This window comes from Rhinatrema bivittatum, chromosome 1, assembly GCF_901001135.1.
Source record: "Rhinatrema bivittatum chromosome 1, aRhiBiv1.1, whole genome shotgun sequence".
Taxonomy (NCBI): domain Eukaryota; kingdom Metazoa; phylum Chordata; class Amphibia; order Gymnophiona; family Rhinatrematidae; genus Rhinatrema; species Rhinatrema bivittatum.
Window position 1 is genome coordinate 87,407,154 of NC_042615.1, and position 21,279 is coordinate 87,428,432.

Sequence of the window (21,279 nt, forward strand, 5' to 3'; positions counted from 1 at the left end):
CTGACCCCTGTTTCGTTGACCATTCCTCGGACTGACCTCTGGATCTTGACCTTTGCCTGCCTGACCTTGTCTCCAGATTCTGGCTCTGTTCCTTGCCTTGTCATCACCAACTCTGTTCTGGTTCTCCTTGCTCCAACCAGTCTCCAACTTTGAACTCTATCGCGCTCCCCCCGTCCCCGTGGGCACGCCGGACTTTCATCTTTCAGGAGACCCTGCGAGGCCCACTTAAGTCCAAGCAGCCCGGGTCCCTACGGGCTCCTCCCGGGGGGACCTCGGGCTTCCAGTGGTGAAACTTAACTCTGCCTCTGTCTCCTCCAATGCTCTCCCCCTGGGGGCAGTTAACTCCTGTTCCCTTTCAGGAGAACCTCTACTGTCCCTCAGTCTGGGAAGAGCCACATCTTAATCTTCTTTCAGAAGGCAAGATAATTTTTCTGTCCGAATATCTAGTGGCATGTTGTTCTATAGATATGGAGCCATTATCAAAACAGCCCAGGGTCTGCAATGTACCAGACATCTTCCGTTGAAGAGGAAATATTAAACGAGTACTCTGGCTGGAGTATAGTTTGTGGACAGGCATGTGCCACTCCAATTTTTCTGCTAAAACATGAAAAGCTAGAATCTGAAGCTAAAAATGTGTCCTTTCCTTAACTGGCAGCCAATGTAGCTAGGTAAACTGAGGAGTTATATTAGTATAACAGAGGGTACCAGTCAACAACCTGGCTGCGATATTTTGCAGCATCTGGAGACTATGAATATTCCTGGCCTGAAGACTCACATAAAGGGCATTACAACAGTCAATCTATGATGTAACAAATGAATACATGACAAATTTAATGCCTGAGAGGTCAACAGAAGATGTAAATGTTCAACAGAGTGCAACACCAAGTACGCTCTGTTCACCACTCTAGATATGTGGATCTCCAGGCCAAAAGAAGCATCCAAGATCACTCCCAAATTCTTGATCTACCCATTTTGGGCTAGATATTTATCTTTTTGTTTACTGATACCTGCAAACAGATTCTCAACAGCCTATGTTCAAAATGTATTGTTTTCACTATTCAAGGCTAGTTTGTTAATAGCTATGATGCAACGGCAGTTAGGCAGTTATTTAACCAAATTGCAGTACCATAGTCTCACGTTGTCTGTACAATCCTTCTTTCAGGGTTTCCATCTATGAACATATTTTCTCTGATGTTGTAACCTGTGACATTTAATTTTGTTTTGTTTTATAGATGCTTCGTCACATAAAAGACCATGTTATTTTTCTTTTTGCAATCTTAGAAGAATATCCCTGATGCGACTCAGGTACGAAATGCTGGCCACATCAGATCTACATTTCTTCTGACTTCTTTCACAACTCTTGGATGCAGTCACTTGTGAACTTCCAAAGCTGTTTCATTATCTTCTGGTTTTCCCAAAGAGGGAATCGTATGACATGAACTGTTTTTTTTTCAACTGGTTGCCTTAATGACTTTCTTCTTTATGCACTAATATTTAGTTAGGTAGTTCAGCTTCTAGACCGCCATTCCAAACCAAGGTTTGCAGAAGGCAGTTTACAACATAATAATTGAATATTGCACAAAATCTATTTTCTCCACATGTGGTTGACACGAGCATCAAAATATTTAAAATATTATTATGGAGGAGGGGATCAATGAGAACATCCACTGAGAGGTGAACGTGGCCCCCCCCATACCTGCAAGGTGAAGGTAGAATTCCACAATTTATGGGGTCTCCCCTTCTTATATTTTTGTGAATTCAGCTCATTACATTTTGTTGGTCAGTTGTACCAGTTCAATTTAGCCATGACTAAAAGGTTGGAGGAAACATCATTGCCAACTCCTCCAAATTTAGGTAGGGCAGAGGATGTAGACAATCAAGGATGATAGATAAAAGGGATGCATCTAAAGGGATATTCTTCACCCAGGCATGGAAACAGAAGCCTTGTGTAACTGGGGAACATATACTCTTTCCAAATACATGGTTCTGTATCAGAAACAGATAATATCAATGACATGTCCCATGCATCCTCAATAGGGTTCATGTAAAGGAGTTAAGGAAGAGTCAGAGACTTCATAATGATTTACTGAAATATGGTATTTTGAGTTGATGTAATTGTATATATTTTATGCATGATGTAAACGTGAACAGCATGAAGTAGTGCTAAGAACAGAGGGTTATGGAGTTCACAATGATGTATTGTGACACTTTAGCGTGTAAGACTGTACATATTTATCTTATGTTTGTGCTCTGCTTTGAAGTAGCCTGCTGTAAAAAGGCAGACTATAAACCCTATAGTAAATTCAATTTAATGTACTCACCCCCGAGCTGACTCGCTGTAGCTTTGGCAGCATCCAGGTTCCTAGCAATAATAGCCAGATGGTAACCTTTTTGTGCAAGTAACTGGGCAACAGCCTTTCCAATTCCTCTGGATCCTCCGAAAATGGCACATACTTTGTTCATCTTCACAGAACAAACAGCATATGTCTTTAAAACGAACAAATAAATACAATAAGTATCATCAAAATGTGCTGTGTATTAAAGCAATGTGGTCTAATTTTCATTCATTCATGATCATTCTTTTTCCATCTATTCAAACACAAGCACACACACAAATGACTAAAAATATATAGGAAAGAGTTTGGAGAAAGGACATCTGTAACTATATGCAACTGTATACTATTACTAGAATAAAATCTAACAATATCAAGGTCCCGACTTCCTACAGAACCTAAAGGGTAGATTCTGCAGCAAAGATTTGAAGATTCCCTGGCACAATTTTGGAGATTCTGTGGCAATTCTGCAGCACATTTGCATGCAGTTGTATTAACAAAGTCATGTTTACTGAAACTCAATGATTAAACATTTTCCTTTAAAAACAACAAAAAAAAAAAAAAAGTAAAATCAGTTTCCGAACTAATGCATGTTTCCAAATTTTGTTCTCTTTCCATTGTTTCTTCCCATTTAATTCAATAAGGGGTAGATTTTAAAAGCTGCACACGCACATCCATGTGTGCACGCTTCCCGGCGCGCACACATGGACATGCTGATTTTAGAAGATTCGCGTGCCAGCTCACGCATGTTATAAAATCATTGGTGCACATGCATGTGCACGCGGTGCGCACAAGAGGGGGGCTAGATTTTTGCAAACCTTGCGCGGCGACCCATTACGGCCTTCCCTACCCCCCTACCTCACCTTCCCTACTCTTCCCCTCTCCTCCCCACCCCCTAACTGCAAGATTTTTTTTTTTTACCTTGTTTCAGCAGCTCCCGAGCTGAAGTAAGTTGCGCACGCCAGGAGCCAGGTCTTCGGGACAGCGAACAATGGCGCTGTCCCATCCTGCCCAGAACACGACCCCCAGCCTGCCCTTATGCGCACACCGGCCTTTCCGCGCTTGGCCAGGCCATTTTAAAATAGGCTCGGCACGCACAAGGCCCGGCCACGCGCATAAAGGCCGGATTTTATGCACGCGGCCTTTTTAAAATATTCCCTTAATTGTTTTAGCTGTGTTGGTCTTAGTGAAAACTGGATTCTTTGCATGTTGCCGTACCTTTTATTGAACCAGTATAACCATTATCCAAGGCGTTCAAATCTGAATTCAAACCTCTGCCACATCCTTCTTGCTGGCGAGCAGTGCCAAAAATGTGGATTTGCGCTTGAAAATCCTGGGTCATGAGAAAGAGACAGAAATGGAGTATTAAGGTAATACATCATTCATTTATTTATTTAAAGTATGTGTGGGTAGGGATGTGCGGTATGCCTGTCCCTGCACTACAGTATATGTTTACAGCCTGCATGTAGCCACTGGTTCTTCAGCGGGATTCTACTGCATTGACCAACATCATTAAGTGTCATAGAAAGGACGCCAAGCTTATTTTAAAACACAGTTTATAAAGTTCTTTGCAAACTCCTAAATATTTGGTACGTGTAATAAAATAGCTAGAGGGAACTCTGTGTGTTTAAATCTCTTTGTGACTAAACAGGGAATAACCTGACAGGGTGTACATTAAAAGAATTTTAAGATACATTCTGGGTGCTGAAGGAGTTTGGCTGTTGACCTTGAACTTCACAATCCATCCCAGGCCTGTGACTAAAAGGCCTGACTAAACTGACACTCCATCAAGTCATGCATTATTACCTATTCACTCGCTGAGTGGAGGAGTAGCAAACCAGGGAAATCAGAGTTCAAATCCAGCTACCACACCTTGAGACCTTGGGTAAGTCACTTCATCCTCCATTGCCTAAGGTACAAATTTATTAAGGCTTTTCTCCCATACTGGGTCTATGGGAAAAATGCTTAGTAAATCCGGCCCTAATGGTCTCTTTTACTAAGGCTTTATCCCTTTATGAGTCCATGGGAAACAGGGAAATACCTACTGTACCTGAACATAACCTGCTTTGAAGTGGCTGAACAGTCACTAAAAGACAGAATATAAATCAGAAATTTAATTAAATTAGATACCCTTTTAGACTTCACCTTAGATTGGTATTTATATTTAGTTAGTTTCGGGTCACATTGTTTAACTTGTGGTTTTTCAACAACTGTCAGCAGTCATGTTTGCAAGGAGGGTGAAATGTCCGGCACTTGCTGCACACCCCCTGTGCTCCTCAGTGCATGCAGCACTACAGTGGCTCTGAGCAGTCTTCTTTACAAGCTGGATGAGGGGTCTGCAGTGAACTGGTGATCCGCTCTGCACAGGCTTTACTGCTTTCCAGATGGGTGGCTCACAGTCCTGGTTGCTAAACAGGATCGTAGCGCGCTTGATCAAAATGAGTGCTTACTGTGCCCCATAACTGCTTGCAGAACAACGGCACCACAATGCAGCGGTCACCAGCAGATGGACTCCATTGGCAGGGCTCTATATTGATAGATAGATGAATGAATATGTAGATTTGAAAATACAAGATTCTCCCTCAACCTGCCTTATCCACTTTGGCATATAGATTTGTATGTTTCAAATACATAGATGGCAGCCGGGAGCTACATAGTAACATTAAAACATAAAATATGCAATGATGGGTCAGATCAAGGTCCATCAAGCCCAGGATCCTATCTCCTACAGTGGCCCATTCAGGTCAAAAGTACCCAGAAGGTCCCAGAAAGTAGATCTGATTCTTGTTGCTCACTTCCATGGGTAAACAATGGCTTTCCCAAGTCTATCTGGATAACAATTGTTTATGGAATTTGTCCAAATCTCTTTTAAACACCACTATGCTAGTCACCTTGAACAAGTCCTCTAGAAACCAATTCCAGAGCTTGATTGTGCGTTGGGTGAAAAAATACTTTCTACGATTTAAGTCTGCTGGTTGTTAGCTACGTGGAGTGTTCCCTTGTTTTAGTATTATTGGAAAGGGTAAATAGCCATTCTTTATTTACTCATTCCACCCCACTCATGATTTTATAAACTTCCATCATATCCCCTCAGTCTTCTCTTTTCCAAGTTAAAGAGCACTTAACCTATTTAGCCTTTCTTCATAATGGAGCCATTCCATTGTTTTTTATCATTTTGGTCACCTTTCTCTAGTTCCACTGTCTATTTTTTTAAATTGGGAGACCAGAATTGCACAGAGAACTCAAGATGTGGTCACACCAGTGATCACTACGAAGATATTATGATATTTTATATTCTCTACTCCATCCCTGTCCATTTCCTAACATTCTATTTGCTTTTGAACTGCTGCCTTACAATGTGCTGAGGATTTCAAAGTACTGTCCACAAGGACTCCAAGATCCTTTCCTAGGTGGTGACTCCCAGCACCGAGTATCTGTAGTTTGGATTTTTTTTCCCTGTGCATCAATTTGCACTCGTCCACATTCAATTTCATCTGCCATTAGATGCCCAGCCTCCGAGTCTTGCAAGGTGCTTGCTCTTCACAATCTGCTGCTGTTTTAATAATTATGTCCTGTAGATCAGTGAACCAACTCCTTCTTTAATACATTTTGATTTGTATTTTTTAGACAGCAGAATGTGAACAATGTATAAGGATGTAAAGGCTTTTAGAAGGCACTGTAGATAATTAAACATAGCTTTATGAAGAAGAATAAACATGGTTTTATTAAAGAGAAGTCTTGCTTTACCAATCTATTATGAAGCTGTAAATAAACACATGGATAAATGTGAGCCATTTGATATAGTATGTTTGGATTTTCAAAAGGCATGGGATAGCAGGCAGTGTCCTATTGTGGATCGGTAACTGGATAAAAGACAGGAAACAGAGAGTAGGACTAAACTGTCAATTTTCCAAGATCAATAATGGAGTGCCCCATGGATCCATACTGGGATCAGTGCTGTTTACCATATTCATTAATACTAACCTGAAAAAGGGAGCAACAAGTGAAATGATCAAATTTACAGATGACACAAAATTATTAACACTCTACACCTGCATCTTGAAAGAACAAATACAGAATAAAACCCCAAAATTTCATGTCTTCACAAACCCAAATTAGCTCCGATTCAAAAAACTGCCATAACCAGGCCCATAATAAAAGTAAACAGAACCCTTCTGTGTCCAAACACAGCTGCTGAGCTGATTCAATGCTTCTGGATGAAAATCAAGAGGTTTCTGTTGTATGAAGTGAATTTGAAGCAAGGTCATGCTGTACCTGGAGCTGCTAAAAGAACTCTGGGAAACATTATTCAAAGGTACAGACTGGGAAAGGTTGTAAGAAAATGTCAGTTTCCTTGGATCACTGTCAGGTCTATCATTGTAAAGTGGAAACAGTTTGGCACCACCGCCGTGACCATCCCTCCAAAGACAGTGGGTTAAAGAAACTGCTGCGGAACATCACTGTGATACCTAAGATTACTTCAAAAGAACTACAGAGGTCTCTGGCTGAGACTGGGGAAAATGTTGACTGTTCAGCAATTTCAAGATTGCTCCACAAATATAGTCTGAATGGGGAGGCGGAAAGAAAAAAGCCATTGCTGAGGAAAAGCCATCTGATGTGCCGCATACCATTTCCAAAAAAAAAAACCACATGGGGTAATTTTTATAAACATTCACATGCTTAAAATTGGGTTATACATTCCTGAACCGCCCGCTTCAAACCTTTGAAATTACACAGATTATCTCAGCCGCCCAGTCAGGAAAATCCCCGGGTCCAGATGGCTTTTCCTTCGACTTCTACAAAATTCTATCATCATATATCAGTACACCTCTGACGAACTATTTCACAGAGGGACTTATACAAGCAAATTTCCCCCCATCCTTTAATGAAGCCCACATTACTGTTCTCCCTAAACCGGGGAAAGATCTAACGTGCCCATCATCGTACAGGCCTATATCGCTACTTAATTGCGATTTAAAAATCTTAGCCAAAGTACTGGCCGAGAGATTAAAAGTGATTCTCCCTAATTTGATATCATCGCACCAGGCTGGATTTGTCAGAGGCCGAAAGCCGAACACGAACATCATTAAACTCCTTACAGCCATGACAATCTGCCAGAATCAGGATATTCCAGCACTTATGATTGGATTTGACTCGGAGAAGGCCTTCGACCGGGTAGCATGGCCCTATCTCTTCTCTGTATTACAAAGATTTGGCATTCAGGGCGATTTCCTGCGGTATATATCCTTGCTATATGCCAACCCAACATCACGTATTCTGGCGAACGGTTGTCTATCGGATGAAATAACCATCCAGCGGGGAGTACGCCAGGGATGCCCCTATCCCCTTTGTTATACATCTTATCACTTGACCCTCTTTTGCGGAAAATAGATGAAAGCAGGAGAGTGAAGGGTTTTGGGGGACCAAACCACATATTTAAAATAGCAGCTTTCGCGGACGATTTACTAGTCTTTCTCACGCAGCCCTCAATATCTCTCCCAATGGTGCTTACACTCATGGATCAATATAGTGATTTTGCAGGTCTTAAAATAAATTATATAAAATCGGAGGCCATAGATGTTACGGGAGCACTTTGCCCCGAGTGGCAATCGGTTTTCCCTCTTCAATGGGCCACGGATAGCTTGACATACCTGGGTCTACGTATTCCCCAAAAGATATCACATTTCTACTCAGTGAATGTGCAGCCCCTACTCGAGTTGACTAAGGCCACCTTGATAAGGTGGACACCCCTCCCCCTATCACTGACGGTGTCGCATACATCTTTTCAAGATGATCCTACTGCCCAAGTGGTTGTATATCCTACAACTAGCTCCGATTTGGATCTCCAAAAGAGACCAACATAGTATCCAGCAAGCTTTACGTCTTTTTTTATGGAAGGGTAAGCGAGCTAGAATAACATTACCAGTCCTTATGAGTTCCAGGGACCGAGGGGGGCTAGGTTGCCCGAATTTAGAACTCTATAATTTAGCTTGTAGTTTAAGACATATCAGGGATTGGCTTTTTGGGTTATCTTCAACTTCCCCCTATGCGTTACTGTTAGAGTGGTACGGAGTGCAGTCACTTAACCCTTTATTATATATCTCACACTCGAGGATTCCCCAGCATATTAAAACACATCTTCTTCTGGGTACTTGTCGGAAAGCTTGGCAATTGCTGTGTAGGCTGGGATGTATACCAAACCACCTCAATTCACTTATAACCATAACTGGGCACGACCTTTTCCCCCCGGGGAGGGGTGAGGGGGTGTTTAAACGATGGAACAAAACAGGGCTGATATATATTTTCGATCTGTATGACAGCCTGACTGGGGCGGTACTCCCCTTCCAGACCCTTAAACAGCAATATGCCCTACCAGACGAGGACCTCTAGGCCTATGGTCAAATTACACACTTCATCAGGTCCGAGAAACATCTGTTAGCAGATACTCCAGCCGCACAGAAATTAAGGGAAGTTATCCAAGTGGGGAAAGGCAGCAAAGTTACAGTTTCTTATTTTTATAAGGAGATAACGGGGTACTCAGAGGAAACGTCTTTAGCTCCACTTTACGCGAAATGGCAAACTTGGCCCCTTTTTTCCTTAACATTGGCGGAATTTGTAAAATGTTTTGGTGATGTGCCGGGGATATCAGAACATGTGCTATTACAAGAAACACAGTACAGATTTCTCAGGTTGAGCTACATTACCCCGAAACGGGCTTATCAAATGCAAATTATGCAAACACCTTCCTGCCCGAAATGTGCAAGCCAGGACAGTAATTTTTTCCACTGTTTTTGGGAGTGCACAATAATATCCCAATTCTGGAGACAGGTGTGTCAAGCAAGTTCGGTCTTTTTGAAAAAGACTTTAACACTGAACCCAAATTTATGGTTTTTTGGGGTGGAAGACTCACCACACCTTGAACTATCTACACCTGAGCGCTTATTTCTATTGAAGGCGGGCACAGTGGGGAAACAAATTATACTAGCTAATTAGCTAGCAAATGGACCCCCTAGTTACGAGCATTGGTTTCAAAAACTGGTACGGTTATGCTCTTTGGAGCATGCTATCCTTACACCGGAGACACCAAAGAGGTCTGTACAGACAAAGCAAATATGGGCGGCTTTTACAAGTTATCTAGCCCCTCGTGTGGGCATCTACAGAGACCCATGGCATAGGGTCAACCCCCAAACGCATGACTAAGGTTCACTATGGGAGGCTATGAATGTTACAGGCGAGCTGCTAGGATGTTTCACCAGCACTGCTATACTGTTGGGATTTAACAGTTATCAGGATTTATGGGTGGGTTTTGGCTTTTGGGGTTCTATTTTTATAGGTTGGGGGGAGGGGAGGGTTTTTTAGGGGGGAAGGAGGGGGGAAGGAAAGTTTTTGGAAGTCTAATGTTCAATGTTTGTGATGTTTGAAACGATGAAAAATGCAATAAATAAAGTTTCCAAAAATTGGGTTATACACATGTAAATGCACTTTGCCTATGTACGTGGGCTTTTGAAAATTGCTGCAATATATGCCATTGAATTGTCCATAGCTTATTCACATGTAAGTGCATTTTACATGCATAAATGGTTTTTTTAAATTGCTATGATAGTATCTTACATTTACACATGTAACTCCTTTTAAAATTACCCTTTTAGAGGACACTGCACACATGTGGTGAAAGATTTGGTGGTCTGAGACCGAAGTGGAACTTTTTGCTCAAAGTAGTAAAGCGATATGTGAGGCATAAAACAAGCGCAGATATCTTCCTGCTTAATACCATCCCTACAGTAAAGCATGGTGGTGGTGGCAGCATTATGTTGTTGGGGATGCTTTGCAGCAACGGGGACAGGGAAGCTTGTGAAGATCAAGGGAAACATGGATGGTGCAAAGTACAAGCGGATCCTGCAGGAAAACCTGTTCCAGTCTGCCACTGAGCTGGGACTAAGAAAAAGATTCACTTTTCAGCAGCACAATGATCCTAAGTACAAGGCAAAAGCAACAATGCAGTGGCTCAATAAGAAGATAGTAAATCTACTCAAATGGCCATCCCTGCCCGACAGGTCCCTTCGTTACAGAGGTGTCGAACTGCACAGGAGGCTGCTGGAGCTGAGAAGAAACACTGGCCGCCACTATCATCTTCTTCTCCCATCTCGCAGACCTTCACGATGTCAGATCAACGGACTCTAGCTTGGTTGTGATGACATGCCATGGCCTCGCTACAGCATTTTGCCAGCATCATCAAGAAGGCCTGAAGATGCGCTGTCAGGTGAGGTCTTTGATGATGATGTTGGGCAGAGTGGCAGCAGGCCATAGATCATGCGACTAAGGTTAGAAATAAGCCCAAAAAAAGCCCAAACGGATCAGTTTTGGATCACAGGCCTTAGTTTGTCCGTCCCTGGTGAAAGTTTAACATATGATCAGGGAAACAAATGCCTACTTTTATGCATTTTGATTTGTAATGTTTATAGAAACCAGAATATGAAAAATATGCAAGGGTATCAAAAACCTTTCAAAAACACTGTGGCCAGTAATTATGCTTTTGCCTGCCACTAACATCAAGATCACTGGTCTATAGTTTCCCGTATAACTCTTGGGGTCTTTTCTAAAAAGCAGCGTTACATTGGTTTCTCTCCAGTCTTCAGGTACTGTGGCTTTTTAAATGATAAGTTGCAGATTATAAGTAACACATCTACAATTTCATATATGAGTTCTTTCAAAATGCTGGGATGAATACCATCCGGTCCTGATGATTTGTTACCCTTGAGTTAGTCAATTTGACCTATTACATCATGCAGTTGTGATTGTGACTGATTTACTTTAATTACTCAGAATCATCTCCAACAAATAATGTTTCTGGTGTGGGTATGTCCCCAAAATCTTCCTCAGTAAAGACTGAAGCAAAGAATAAATTTAGTCTTTCTGCTATTTCATTGTCCTCCTTAAGCATTCCTTTTATCCCTTGGTTATCTAGAGGTCCAACTGATTCCCTTTTACGCTTTTTGCCTCAAATTTACTTGAAAAGGTTTTTATTATTGGTTTTTACCTCTATGGCAAGCTTTGTTTCAAATTCTTTCTTGGCCTGCCTCATTATTGTTTTACATCCATCTTGCCAGTGCATATGCTCTGCCCTATTTTCCTTATTTAGTTTTGCTTCACAATTTTTGAAAGATTACCTTTAATTGCTTCTTTTTCCTCCCCATTAATGGAGAAATTAATTACCTGACACTTTCATTTTCCTTAGTGTAGACAGATGGACTCAGGACCAGTGGGTTTATGCTACCCTGCCAGCAGATGGAGACGGAGCAAGCTGACGTCAAAGTATATATAGCCCTGCAGGGACTCCAGCCTGCCAGTATTCTCTTCAAAAGCAACTGTGGATAGACTAAAACTTGATTAGAAACAGGTAACCAGAACTGTACTCAACCAACCATAAACACTGAACTCACAAAAGATTCTAAATACCCCAAGCTAGGGACTGGATGAACGCTTACCAGTAATCCCTTGGGACCAAGAGTCCCACAGGAGGACTATTGACACAATCATGCAGCAGCTGAGGGCAGGAAGCTGAGTCCATTTGTCTACATTAAAGAAAACAAAATTATCAGGTAAATAATTTCTCCATTTCCTAGCGTATAGACAGATGGACTTAGGGCCAGTGGGATATACCAAAGCTATTCCTGAACAGGGTGGGAGGCAGTCTGTGGTCCAGTCAACACCGCACATGCAAAGGCTGCATCATCCCGGGCCTGCACATCCAGATGATAAAACCTGGAAAAAGTGTGTAAGGAGAAACACGTTGCAGCTTGGCAGATATTGACAGGAAACAACAAACTAATAATTACCGTGAGAAGATTCCTAAAACCAAGCAAATCCACAACCTCAAATTCAATTCTAATGCCCTTTTTTCTTACATCTCTGATTTAACCAAAACCTCCCCCATGCCCCTTCATGATGAAGACACCAAAGTTAAATGTGATGATTTGGCACAATTTTTCCATGACAAAATTTCCAAAATTATGACACGTTTCCCCACTACCCCCCACTGCACTATAGCCCTCCCTCATTCCTCTAATGACACATTCAACGCCTTTGAGACCATCGCTTCCACAGAAATTGAATCCATCCTCAAGAAAATAAAACCCGCCTCACACCCATCTAACACCATTCCCTCCAAAGCCCTCTTAACCATCCCCAATATAATAGCACAACCCCTTGCCAACATTTTCAACTTCTCCATTACACTTGGTGAAGTCCCCACACTTTTTAAACAAGCCATTATTAAACCAATCCTTAAGAAACCTAAACAACCCCAAAGAGCTATCCAACTATCGCCCAATCTCCAATCTACCTTTCCTAGCAAAAATCCTGGAAAAAGCAGAAAACACTCAATTTACTTAATACCTGGAAAAACATAATATACTATCACCATCTCAATTCGGCTTCCATAGGCACCTCAGTACTGAAAACCTCCTAATTTCGCTCACTGACTCCCTCCTCACAGGGTTGGATAAAGGATACTCATACATACTTGCTATGCTCGATATCTCCTCTGCATTCAACACTATAAGCCATAACATTCTCCTCACTCGCCTAGGGAAACTGGCATCTCTGATACTCCTCTCTGCTGGTTCGAATCCTACCTCAAAAATAGGCAATACAAAGTCAATATTGGCAACATGGAATCCCAAGCACACCACCTAGCCCACGGTGTTCCCCAAGGCTCCGCACTATCCTCCACCCTCTTTAACATTTACATATTACCTCTATGCCACCTCCTCTCCGAACTGGGTCTTAAGCACTACATTTATGTGGATGACGTTCAAATAGTCATCCCCATTACAGACTCACTACACAAAGCCCTCAAAACCTGGGAATCCGCCCTCGCAGCCATCAACACCCTTCTCACTAGCATTAACTTGGCCCTCAACACAGATAAAACCGAAATCATGATCATTTCCCTCCCCCCCCCCTGTAATCATAACTCCACCTCCCAACCCCTCACCCTACAATCACATTGTCACAATATGTAAGAGATCTTGGAGTCATCATTGATAATCAACTGAACTAAAAAAGTTCATCAACACCACGATAAAAGATTGCTATTTCAAATTACACACTCTAAAAAAAAATTAAAACCCCTTCTACATTTTAGTGACTTTCGCACTGTACTGCAATCATTAATCCTCACAAAAATCGACTACTGCAACGCCCTCCTCCTGGGCCTCCCCAAAAACACCATCCTCCCTCTCCAAATGCTTCAAAATGCTGCAGCACGCATTCTCACTAACACGCGAAGAAATGAACATAACACCCCCATTCTCAAAGAATTACACTGGCTCCCCATTGCCGCACAAATTTGTTACAAAACATAATCTATTATACACAAAACCCTACATACACACAACATGCACTGGCTCAACGACTCCCTATACTTTCACAATCCCAACAGACCAACTAGATCTCAATACTCCACTACCTTACGTACACCACCCACTAAGTCTACACACCTCACTACAACTAAAGAGCATGCCCTTTCCATTGCAGGGCCTACAATCTGGAACGCTATACCCCTGCCCTTCATCAAGAGTCCTGCCCAAAAAAATTCAAACAAAAACTTAAAACTTGGCTTTTCAGACAAGACTTCTCCTGACCCTCTCCCATACTTGCTTCTACTTAGTATCTTTTAATAGTACCTGTATTAAATATACTCTAATTTTCCTGTTTTTCTCGCCCCATCTTTATTTTTGCCGCTCTTTCTATATTCTCGCAATTTTTTGTTCCTGATATTCATATACACCTCTTTATCTCTTCATTACAATACCTGTTTTATAGAATTTCTTCTTTGAATTTCATTTATAGTTCCGCCCTTCCCTCGTCTCACCTCTGCCCCTCTTCATTTCATGCTAACCCACCCTCCCATTTTGCACATATGCATTTGTATCACTATTGAATTATTGTTGGGTAATTTTGTTATTTCCATTAGCGTTACCAGTTCCATTAATTTTCAGTTTTCTGTAAAGCAATGTTTGCTGTGTTTCATGTTTCATGGAAACCAATTTGATGTACCCCTATGAATGTCAGTATAAAAAAAACCTTTAAATAAATAAACTCTGCCCATGACATTACCTGTGCCCTAGTGGAATGAGCCTTAACCTAAGTAGGCAACGGTTTTTCAGCATCCGCATATGCAGCTGCGACTACCTCCTTAATCCAATGAGTTATGGTAACCTGCGAAGCTGGAGTGCCCTGCTTACTCCCTCCAAGGAGAACAAACAGCGATCCATCTTTCGAAAAGGTTCAGTAACTTCCAAATACGCCACAAGTCGCTTGACATCCAAGAAGCACAAGAGGCGACACTTCTCTGCATCCCTGACCTTATCCAGGAATGGCAAGGAGACGGACTGATTCAAATGAAAGTCTGAGACTACCTTGGGCAAGAAGGATGGAACAGTACGCAGCTGTAATGCCCCCGGAGTCACCCGAAAGAACGATTCCTGGCAAGTCAAGGTCTGCAGCTCAGATATTCGATGCGCAGAACATATAGGCAAAAGGAACACAGTCTTCAAAGTCAACAACCGTAAGGAAAGGCTAAGCAGTGGTCAGCACGTAGGGCCCACCAAAAATCCAGCACCAAGTTAAGACTCCACAATGGAACCGGTAACCTCAAGGGAGGCCCAAGATGCTTCACACTCTTCAAAAAACGAGCCACATCAGGATGAGACAACAAGGAAACACCATTCACCGGGCCTCTGAAATAGGCAAGAACCGCAACCTGCACCTTCAAGGAATTAAGGGCCAATCCTTTATTCAACCCATTCTGAAAAAACGAGGAAAAACATCCCACTCCTCACATCAGGCCTCAAAAACTCTCCAAACCCACACATAAGCCAAGGAAGTGGAGAACTGTGAGCACGGGGTAAGATGGCAATCATTGCAGAGGAATAACCACGTTTTAACAGGCGAGCCCTTTCAAGGGCCAAACTGTAAGACAGAACTGAGTTGGATTCTCGCAAAGAATTGGTCCCTCCTATAACAGATCCATGTGCGGTGGAAGGCGAAGGGGGCTTTCCACCAGGAGTCTTTGCAAATCTGCATACCATGGATGCCTGGGCCAGTCTGGCACCACCAGGAGTACTAGCCCCCTGTGGCCTTCAATCTTGCAAATTATCCAGCCCAGCAAGGACCACGGAGGAAAGGCATACAGCAACCTGTCTTCTGGCCAGACCTGTACAAAAGTGTCTATTCCCAGGGACCACGGAACTCTCCTGTGACTCAGGAATCGGGGAACCTTCACATTGTGAAGGTCTAGGAATGGAAGGCTCCAGTGATCCACAATCAGCTGAAAAGCCTCGGCTGACAACGCCCACTCTCCTGGGTCCAGACTCTCCTTGTTGAGAAAGTCCACTCTTACATTCTCTTTTCCTGCAATGTGAGAGGCTGAGATCATCTGCAGATGACCTTCTGCCCATTCCATAAGCTGGTCTATTTCCTGCAACCCTTGCTGGCTCTTGGTTCCTCCCTGGCGATTGATATAGGCCACCGTCATCACAATGTCCGACATCACGCGAACTGCTTGATCCCGCAGCCTGAGGCTGAACTGCAAGCATGCCAGCCATACTGCCCAAGCTTCCACGTAATTGAAGTTCCAGCGGGACTCTTCGGCATTCCAGCACCCTTGGGCTGTTAACTCCAGCCAGTGAGCCTCCCCAACCTTGGAGACTCGCATCTGTCATGATTACCAACCAGGTCAGAGAGGATTTCCACCAGCAAGTAGAGCCAAACCGTATAGTCCTGAGACTGCAGGTTCCAACAAGATAGTAGACAGCACTGAAGAGGATGCATATGTGCCCTTGCCCATGGCACCACTTCCAGGGTAGTCCCCATCAAGCTCAGCACCTATAGGTAGGACCACACCATCAGGCGTATGGTGTTCACCAATTGACGTACTTGAGACATCAATTTCTGGATCCGAACTTCCGGTAGGAAAATTCTGTACTTCCCCTTGTCGAACCGGACCCCAGATACTCCAACGACTGGGATGGCTGAAGAATGTTCTTGGTCAAGTTCACCATGCAACTGAACTCCTGCAATAATGAGATCACCTTGTGTGTCACCAAGCGGCTCTCTTCCTGAAACTTGCCTTGAATCAGCCATTCGTCCAAATATGGGTGCACCAGAACCCCTTCTTTTCGCAAGGCCACCGCTACTACCATCTAAACCTTGGAAAATGTTCTGGGAATGGTGGCTAGGCCAAAGGGCAGCACCTGAAACTGACAATGGTGCCCCAACACCGCAAAGCGTAGAAAGCGTTAGTGTTCCAATCGGATGGGAATATGAAGGTAAGCCTCTGACAGATCCCAGGAGGTCAGAAATTCCAACTGCACCGCCATTATTACGGAGCATAAGGTTTCCATTTGAAAATGAGTCACCTTTAAAAGACAGTTGACCCTCTTGAGATCCAGAATGGGACAAAAGGAGCCCGCCTTCTTGGGCACAACAAAATAAATGGAATATCGCCCCATATTTTCTTGAGCCGTGGGCACTGGAACCCCATCCCTTAGCCTGCGGAGCTTTTGAAGTGTGAATTTCACTGCCTGCTTCTTCTGCAGGGAGTAGCAAAGGGACACCATGAACACGTCTGGAGGAATACTGCAAAATTCCAGTGCATATCACTCTCGCGTCAGCTAACCAATTTTGCAACCAGAGTTGACGCCTGGCCACTATTACCAAAGCCACTCTTCTGGCCAAGGTACAAACGAAATCACAGTCTGTGTCTGCTAAAAAAGTGGCAGCAGGTTCCATAACCACTCTGGAATTCCCTCCAGACTCATCAACCTCCTGAGAGAGAAGCAGACAAGATCGCACCACTAGGGCACAACAGGTAGCAGTCTGTAAAGTCATCACCACCGCCTCAAAGGCTTGCTTAAGAATAGCCTCAATCTTTCCATCATGCACATCCTTCAAGATCGCTCCTCTCTCTATGACACTGAGCATACAAAATTTCATTAAAAAAAGACCTATGATTATACTAGTGGTATACATAACCATTGTTAACTAGCATTGACAAGTGTGCCTATCTATGAGGTCTTTCTAATGAAACAAAAAAATCGTGATTCACGATGTATATTTCTGTGGATATTTCTGGGACTTTAGCTTTTTTATATGTTGATCAGTATATATGGCTATTACCCTTTCATACCAACTCTGAGAAATAGAAATATTTCTGATTTGGGTGTTTCATTGAGCCATATGTATGAAGTCAACGTAATCCTCATTTATACACTGAAAGCAACATCAACAACCACTAACAAGAAAGCGGTAATTTTTAAATTGCCTTAAATAAAATTTTGCTAAAAAAATGAAGTGTTGTATGTCAGACAGGACCTATGATTATGAATAAAGTGGGTGTGGCAATGATTTAGTTGCTCAATGAGCTTTGCAATGTATCAAAATATTTTCATATATGGGGTGCACACATTTTGAATAGTAAATACACTGGATGTTTAGTTCTAAGAAAATAAAGAAAGTGAGCGGGTGGAATCTTGTCGTGTATGTTTATTTTTGAACAATGTCTATGCCTCAAGCAACTTTTAACCTTGGCAATTGACCCTTTTCATTTTTTTTCAAATAATTTTCTCATTTTCTCAGTCTCCCTTTTTAAAGGTAAATGCTACCGCACTATTTTTACTTAGTATCCACCTCCAGTGATTATGTCAAATTTAATTGCATTACAATCACTATTGCTAACCAGATCCACCACCTTTAGCCCTGGCAACAGGTCCTTGTTCCACTGAGAAACAGATCTAAAATAATTCCCCACTTCCTTGATTACATTACCAGCTACTGCATGAAGCAGTCATTTATAATATCTAGGAACTTTACCTCCCTAGCATGTCCTGATCTGACATTACCCAATCATTAGGATAATTAAAACCTCACATTATTATTGTGTTGTCAATTTTATTAGCCTGTCTAATATCTGTTAGCATGTTACAGTCTGTTTGTTCATCCTAGTTAAGAAAGCAGTAGTATACTCCCATCACTTTATTGTTCCCTGTCACAACTGGAATTTTTATTCATAAGAATTTCAGAATGCAATTTGTTTCCTGTAGAACTTTTATACCGCTTTATTCTATGCTATCTTTAACATGAGGCATCACTCCTCCACCAATTTGATTTGCCTTGCCATGTCATGTCACTAAAGACTTCTTTACAGAAATATTGTCTCCTTTTCTCTGTCTCTCCCTATGCATTCTTGCATACCCCTGCTCTGGCACCCTCCTATCTCACGGTTTTCCAACTTGAGACTATCAGACATGATCCACCTCCGAGGTCTCTCTCCTGGCCGGCTCCATGTTTATTTTGTTTTGATTTTTGTTGCTGTGCAGGGAGGCACCGCCTCCGAGATCAGCCACTCGTCGGAAAAGGGGTGGAAGCCGGGGAAGAGAGCAGCTGTTAGCAACCGCAGCCAAAAGGGAGAAAAGCAGCAATCTGGTCACCGCTCAAGCAGCTGATGAGAGCTACACACACACACAAATGCATTGCTGTACCTGAGGAAGCACCAGGTCCAATGAACCCGGAAATATTGAAAGCGGTGAAATACAGAGCTGCACAGCTGTCTGAAGACACAACGGAGGGGAACTGGTGTTGCGTCGCTAAGGGTCCTGAGGGGAACTGAGTCTAAGGGTTCTGCAGGGAAAAACGTTCCCGGCATAGTTGGTGTTTATGCGGAGGCAATCATCAGTAGCTCCTTTTAAGTTATTTAAGTTAAAACTTTAGATGGTCTCCACTCAGGCAAAGAGAGAGTTAAAGCCTTGTGCAAGGGTTCGTTTCCTTTTAGATAAAACAGAGAGCTTTAGTTTTCAAATTAGAACTTCAGTTATAAATTCTCCATTATTTTGAATGGGAAATTAAACAGAATTTAAAAGTTGATTTTTTTTTTTTTTTGCAAGTAGGTGACCTACTGTCCACGTTTGAACCGAACAATTCAGCTAGAACTGTAATTGGACACTGTAATGTGAAGTCCAACCGGCAGAGAAGGGGTTCGAAGGCGGAGCCTGCATGGGTGCCTCCGACTTGCCATCAGAGCTCCCACGCAGAAAGCGAATGTGGGAGCCCCGCATGCAGCTGCAGCTTAGTTTGCTTGGAATTAAGGTTGCCAACTGGCTGAGCCAGTTCTGGATTTACTTACCTGCATGCAGATACTTATAGTCTTGCTTTTCTTAGGGAATGCAATTGGGAAATCAGAATAAGTCCAGCATGCATTGGGGTAAAATCAGGACTGAATCAACCTGTCCTGAAAATCTGGAGCCAGTTGGCAACCCTACTTGAAATGGCTGCCATCACCTCCTCCTCTGATTGTTGTCTGGAAGCCAGGAGAAAGGTGAACTAGGGATGCTCATGCTGTTGGAACTGGAGAAAGGGAACGGCAAGCAGAAGATGGGAAGAAAGAGGGCGTAGTCCTGCTGGGAAGATGGATGGGGGAATGGTGGGCAGAGGGTAAGAAGCCCCTGGGAGAGGTGAGCTCAGGGGAATGGGAAGAGGGAGGTGGACAGAGAGTGGGGAGGGAGGAGACAGAAAACAAGGGAATTAGTGGATAGAGGGAGATCAGAGTTATGGAGAAGAGGGAGGAGGGTCAGTGAAATGGTGTGCAGGGGAGGTAGTGGAGGGAACATCAGCGAGATAGTATTCAGAGGGTGAGAGGCCATCTAGGGTGAGGAGTCACCTTTGTCACTAGCCCAAGCCTAGTAAGAACATAAGAAATTGCCTTGCTGGGTCAGACCAAGGGTCCATCAAGCCCAGCATCCTATTTCCAACAGAGGCCAAACCAGGCCACAAGAACCTAGCAATTACCCATACACCATATCTCAGCATATCAACAATCATGATTTGTTTTATTTATTTTATGTATTATTTTTAGTCTGTTATTTGTTTTATACAGAGTGTTATGATATGCTATTTTATGAATGTTTTAATTGTAAGCCGCCTAGAGCTGTGTACAGGCAGCATATAAATATGTCAAAATAAATACATAAATAATATGAGGGGCAAAGGACAGCAGTACTGTAGAGTGGTGTTGATTTTATTTTTCCATTGTTGCACTGCAGAGTTTGGCTTCATGGACATTCCAGTGTAGTTTTTGTTTGCACATTTCCAATTTGTGGTTCCTTATCCTGTATTATGTGTTATCAACAGAGCTAAATTTTTAGGGGATGGCATAGAACATTCCATTACCTCTTTTCAGACATAAGAGAAAGAGCATGAGGGGTATTCTCTACTCCAGGCTCACCCCCTCTTCTCTTCTTCTCTGTAGGCTTTCTGGGGAGGGGACAGGAGCAGAACAGCCACTCTTCTAACTAATTCAGCCTTTTCACTCATATTCTACACATATGAGTGTAAAAACACAGGTAACCAAAAACAAAATAAAGTGTTCCAAACTGGTTATACCAAAATATGTATATATTATGCAGAACACTAATGAGAATATTTATTAAAAAAAAAAAGATTTATTTATATCAAAAAACCAAAAATTTAACATAAGCATTAAATATTATACAAAAATTCAAAGAAAATTCAAATTAGTGACACACGGCAAAGTAAATATAAGATAATGCAAAGGTATCATACAATGTAAGGAATATTGCTATAAAAATGCTGCAGAAATATCCTTTATAATCCAATAGACTTGAGCGGCTCACATGTTGATAGAAGCTGAAAGCACTCGAATATGAAAGCTCTGACAAAGAAACCCCGACAAAGGCCTTATGTTTCGCCCAGCAAGGCTTACCATCAAGCAGAACAAAAGTAAATCTAAAAAAGGCATTCAAACAATTTTTTTGTATAAATATGACACCACAATACATAATTTTAAATATAATAAAAAGCCAAAAATGGTTAGGCAACTTGCTCAAAACCAAAAGCGTAATGTCACTGGAAGGCCAAAAACGGGACA

General features: G+C 42.4%; 1 protein-coding gene across 5 annotated transcripts in view; it reads right to left on the reverse strand.

The window, feature by feature from the left end:
• CBR4 (carbonyl reductase 4) overlaps positions 1-19,537 on the reverse strand; it is an 87,646-nt gene extending 68,109 nt beyond the window's left edge. Inside the window, exons 1-3 of one of the 5 annotated variants that reach the window (XM_029573474.1) lie at positions 19,519-19,537; positions 3,552-3,666; positions 2,322-2,487 (exon numbers count right to left, since the gene is read on the reverse strand). In XM_029573474.1, the coding sequence (XP_029429334.1) occupies positions 2,322-2,463 (142 nt within the window). In that variant the 5' untranslated portion in view covers positions 2,464-2,487; positions 3,552-3,666; positions 19,519-19,537. Of the gene's footprint in view, positions 1-2,321; positions 2,488-3,551; positions 3,667-11,500; positions 11,550-18,590; positions 18,679-18,877; positions 19,032-19,518 lie in introns of those variants that run through there. The other 4 variants (XM_029573557.1, XM_029573226.1, XM_029573397.1 and 1 more) reach the window with 4 other exon arrangements.
• Between the last annotated feature and the right edge of the window lie 1,742 nt (positions 19,538-21,279).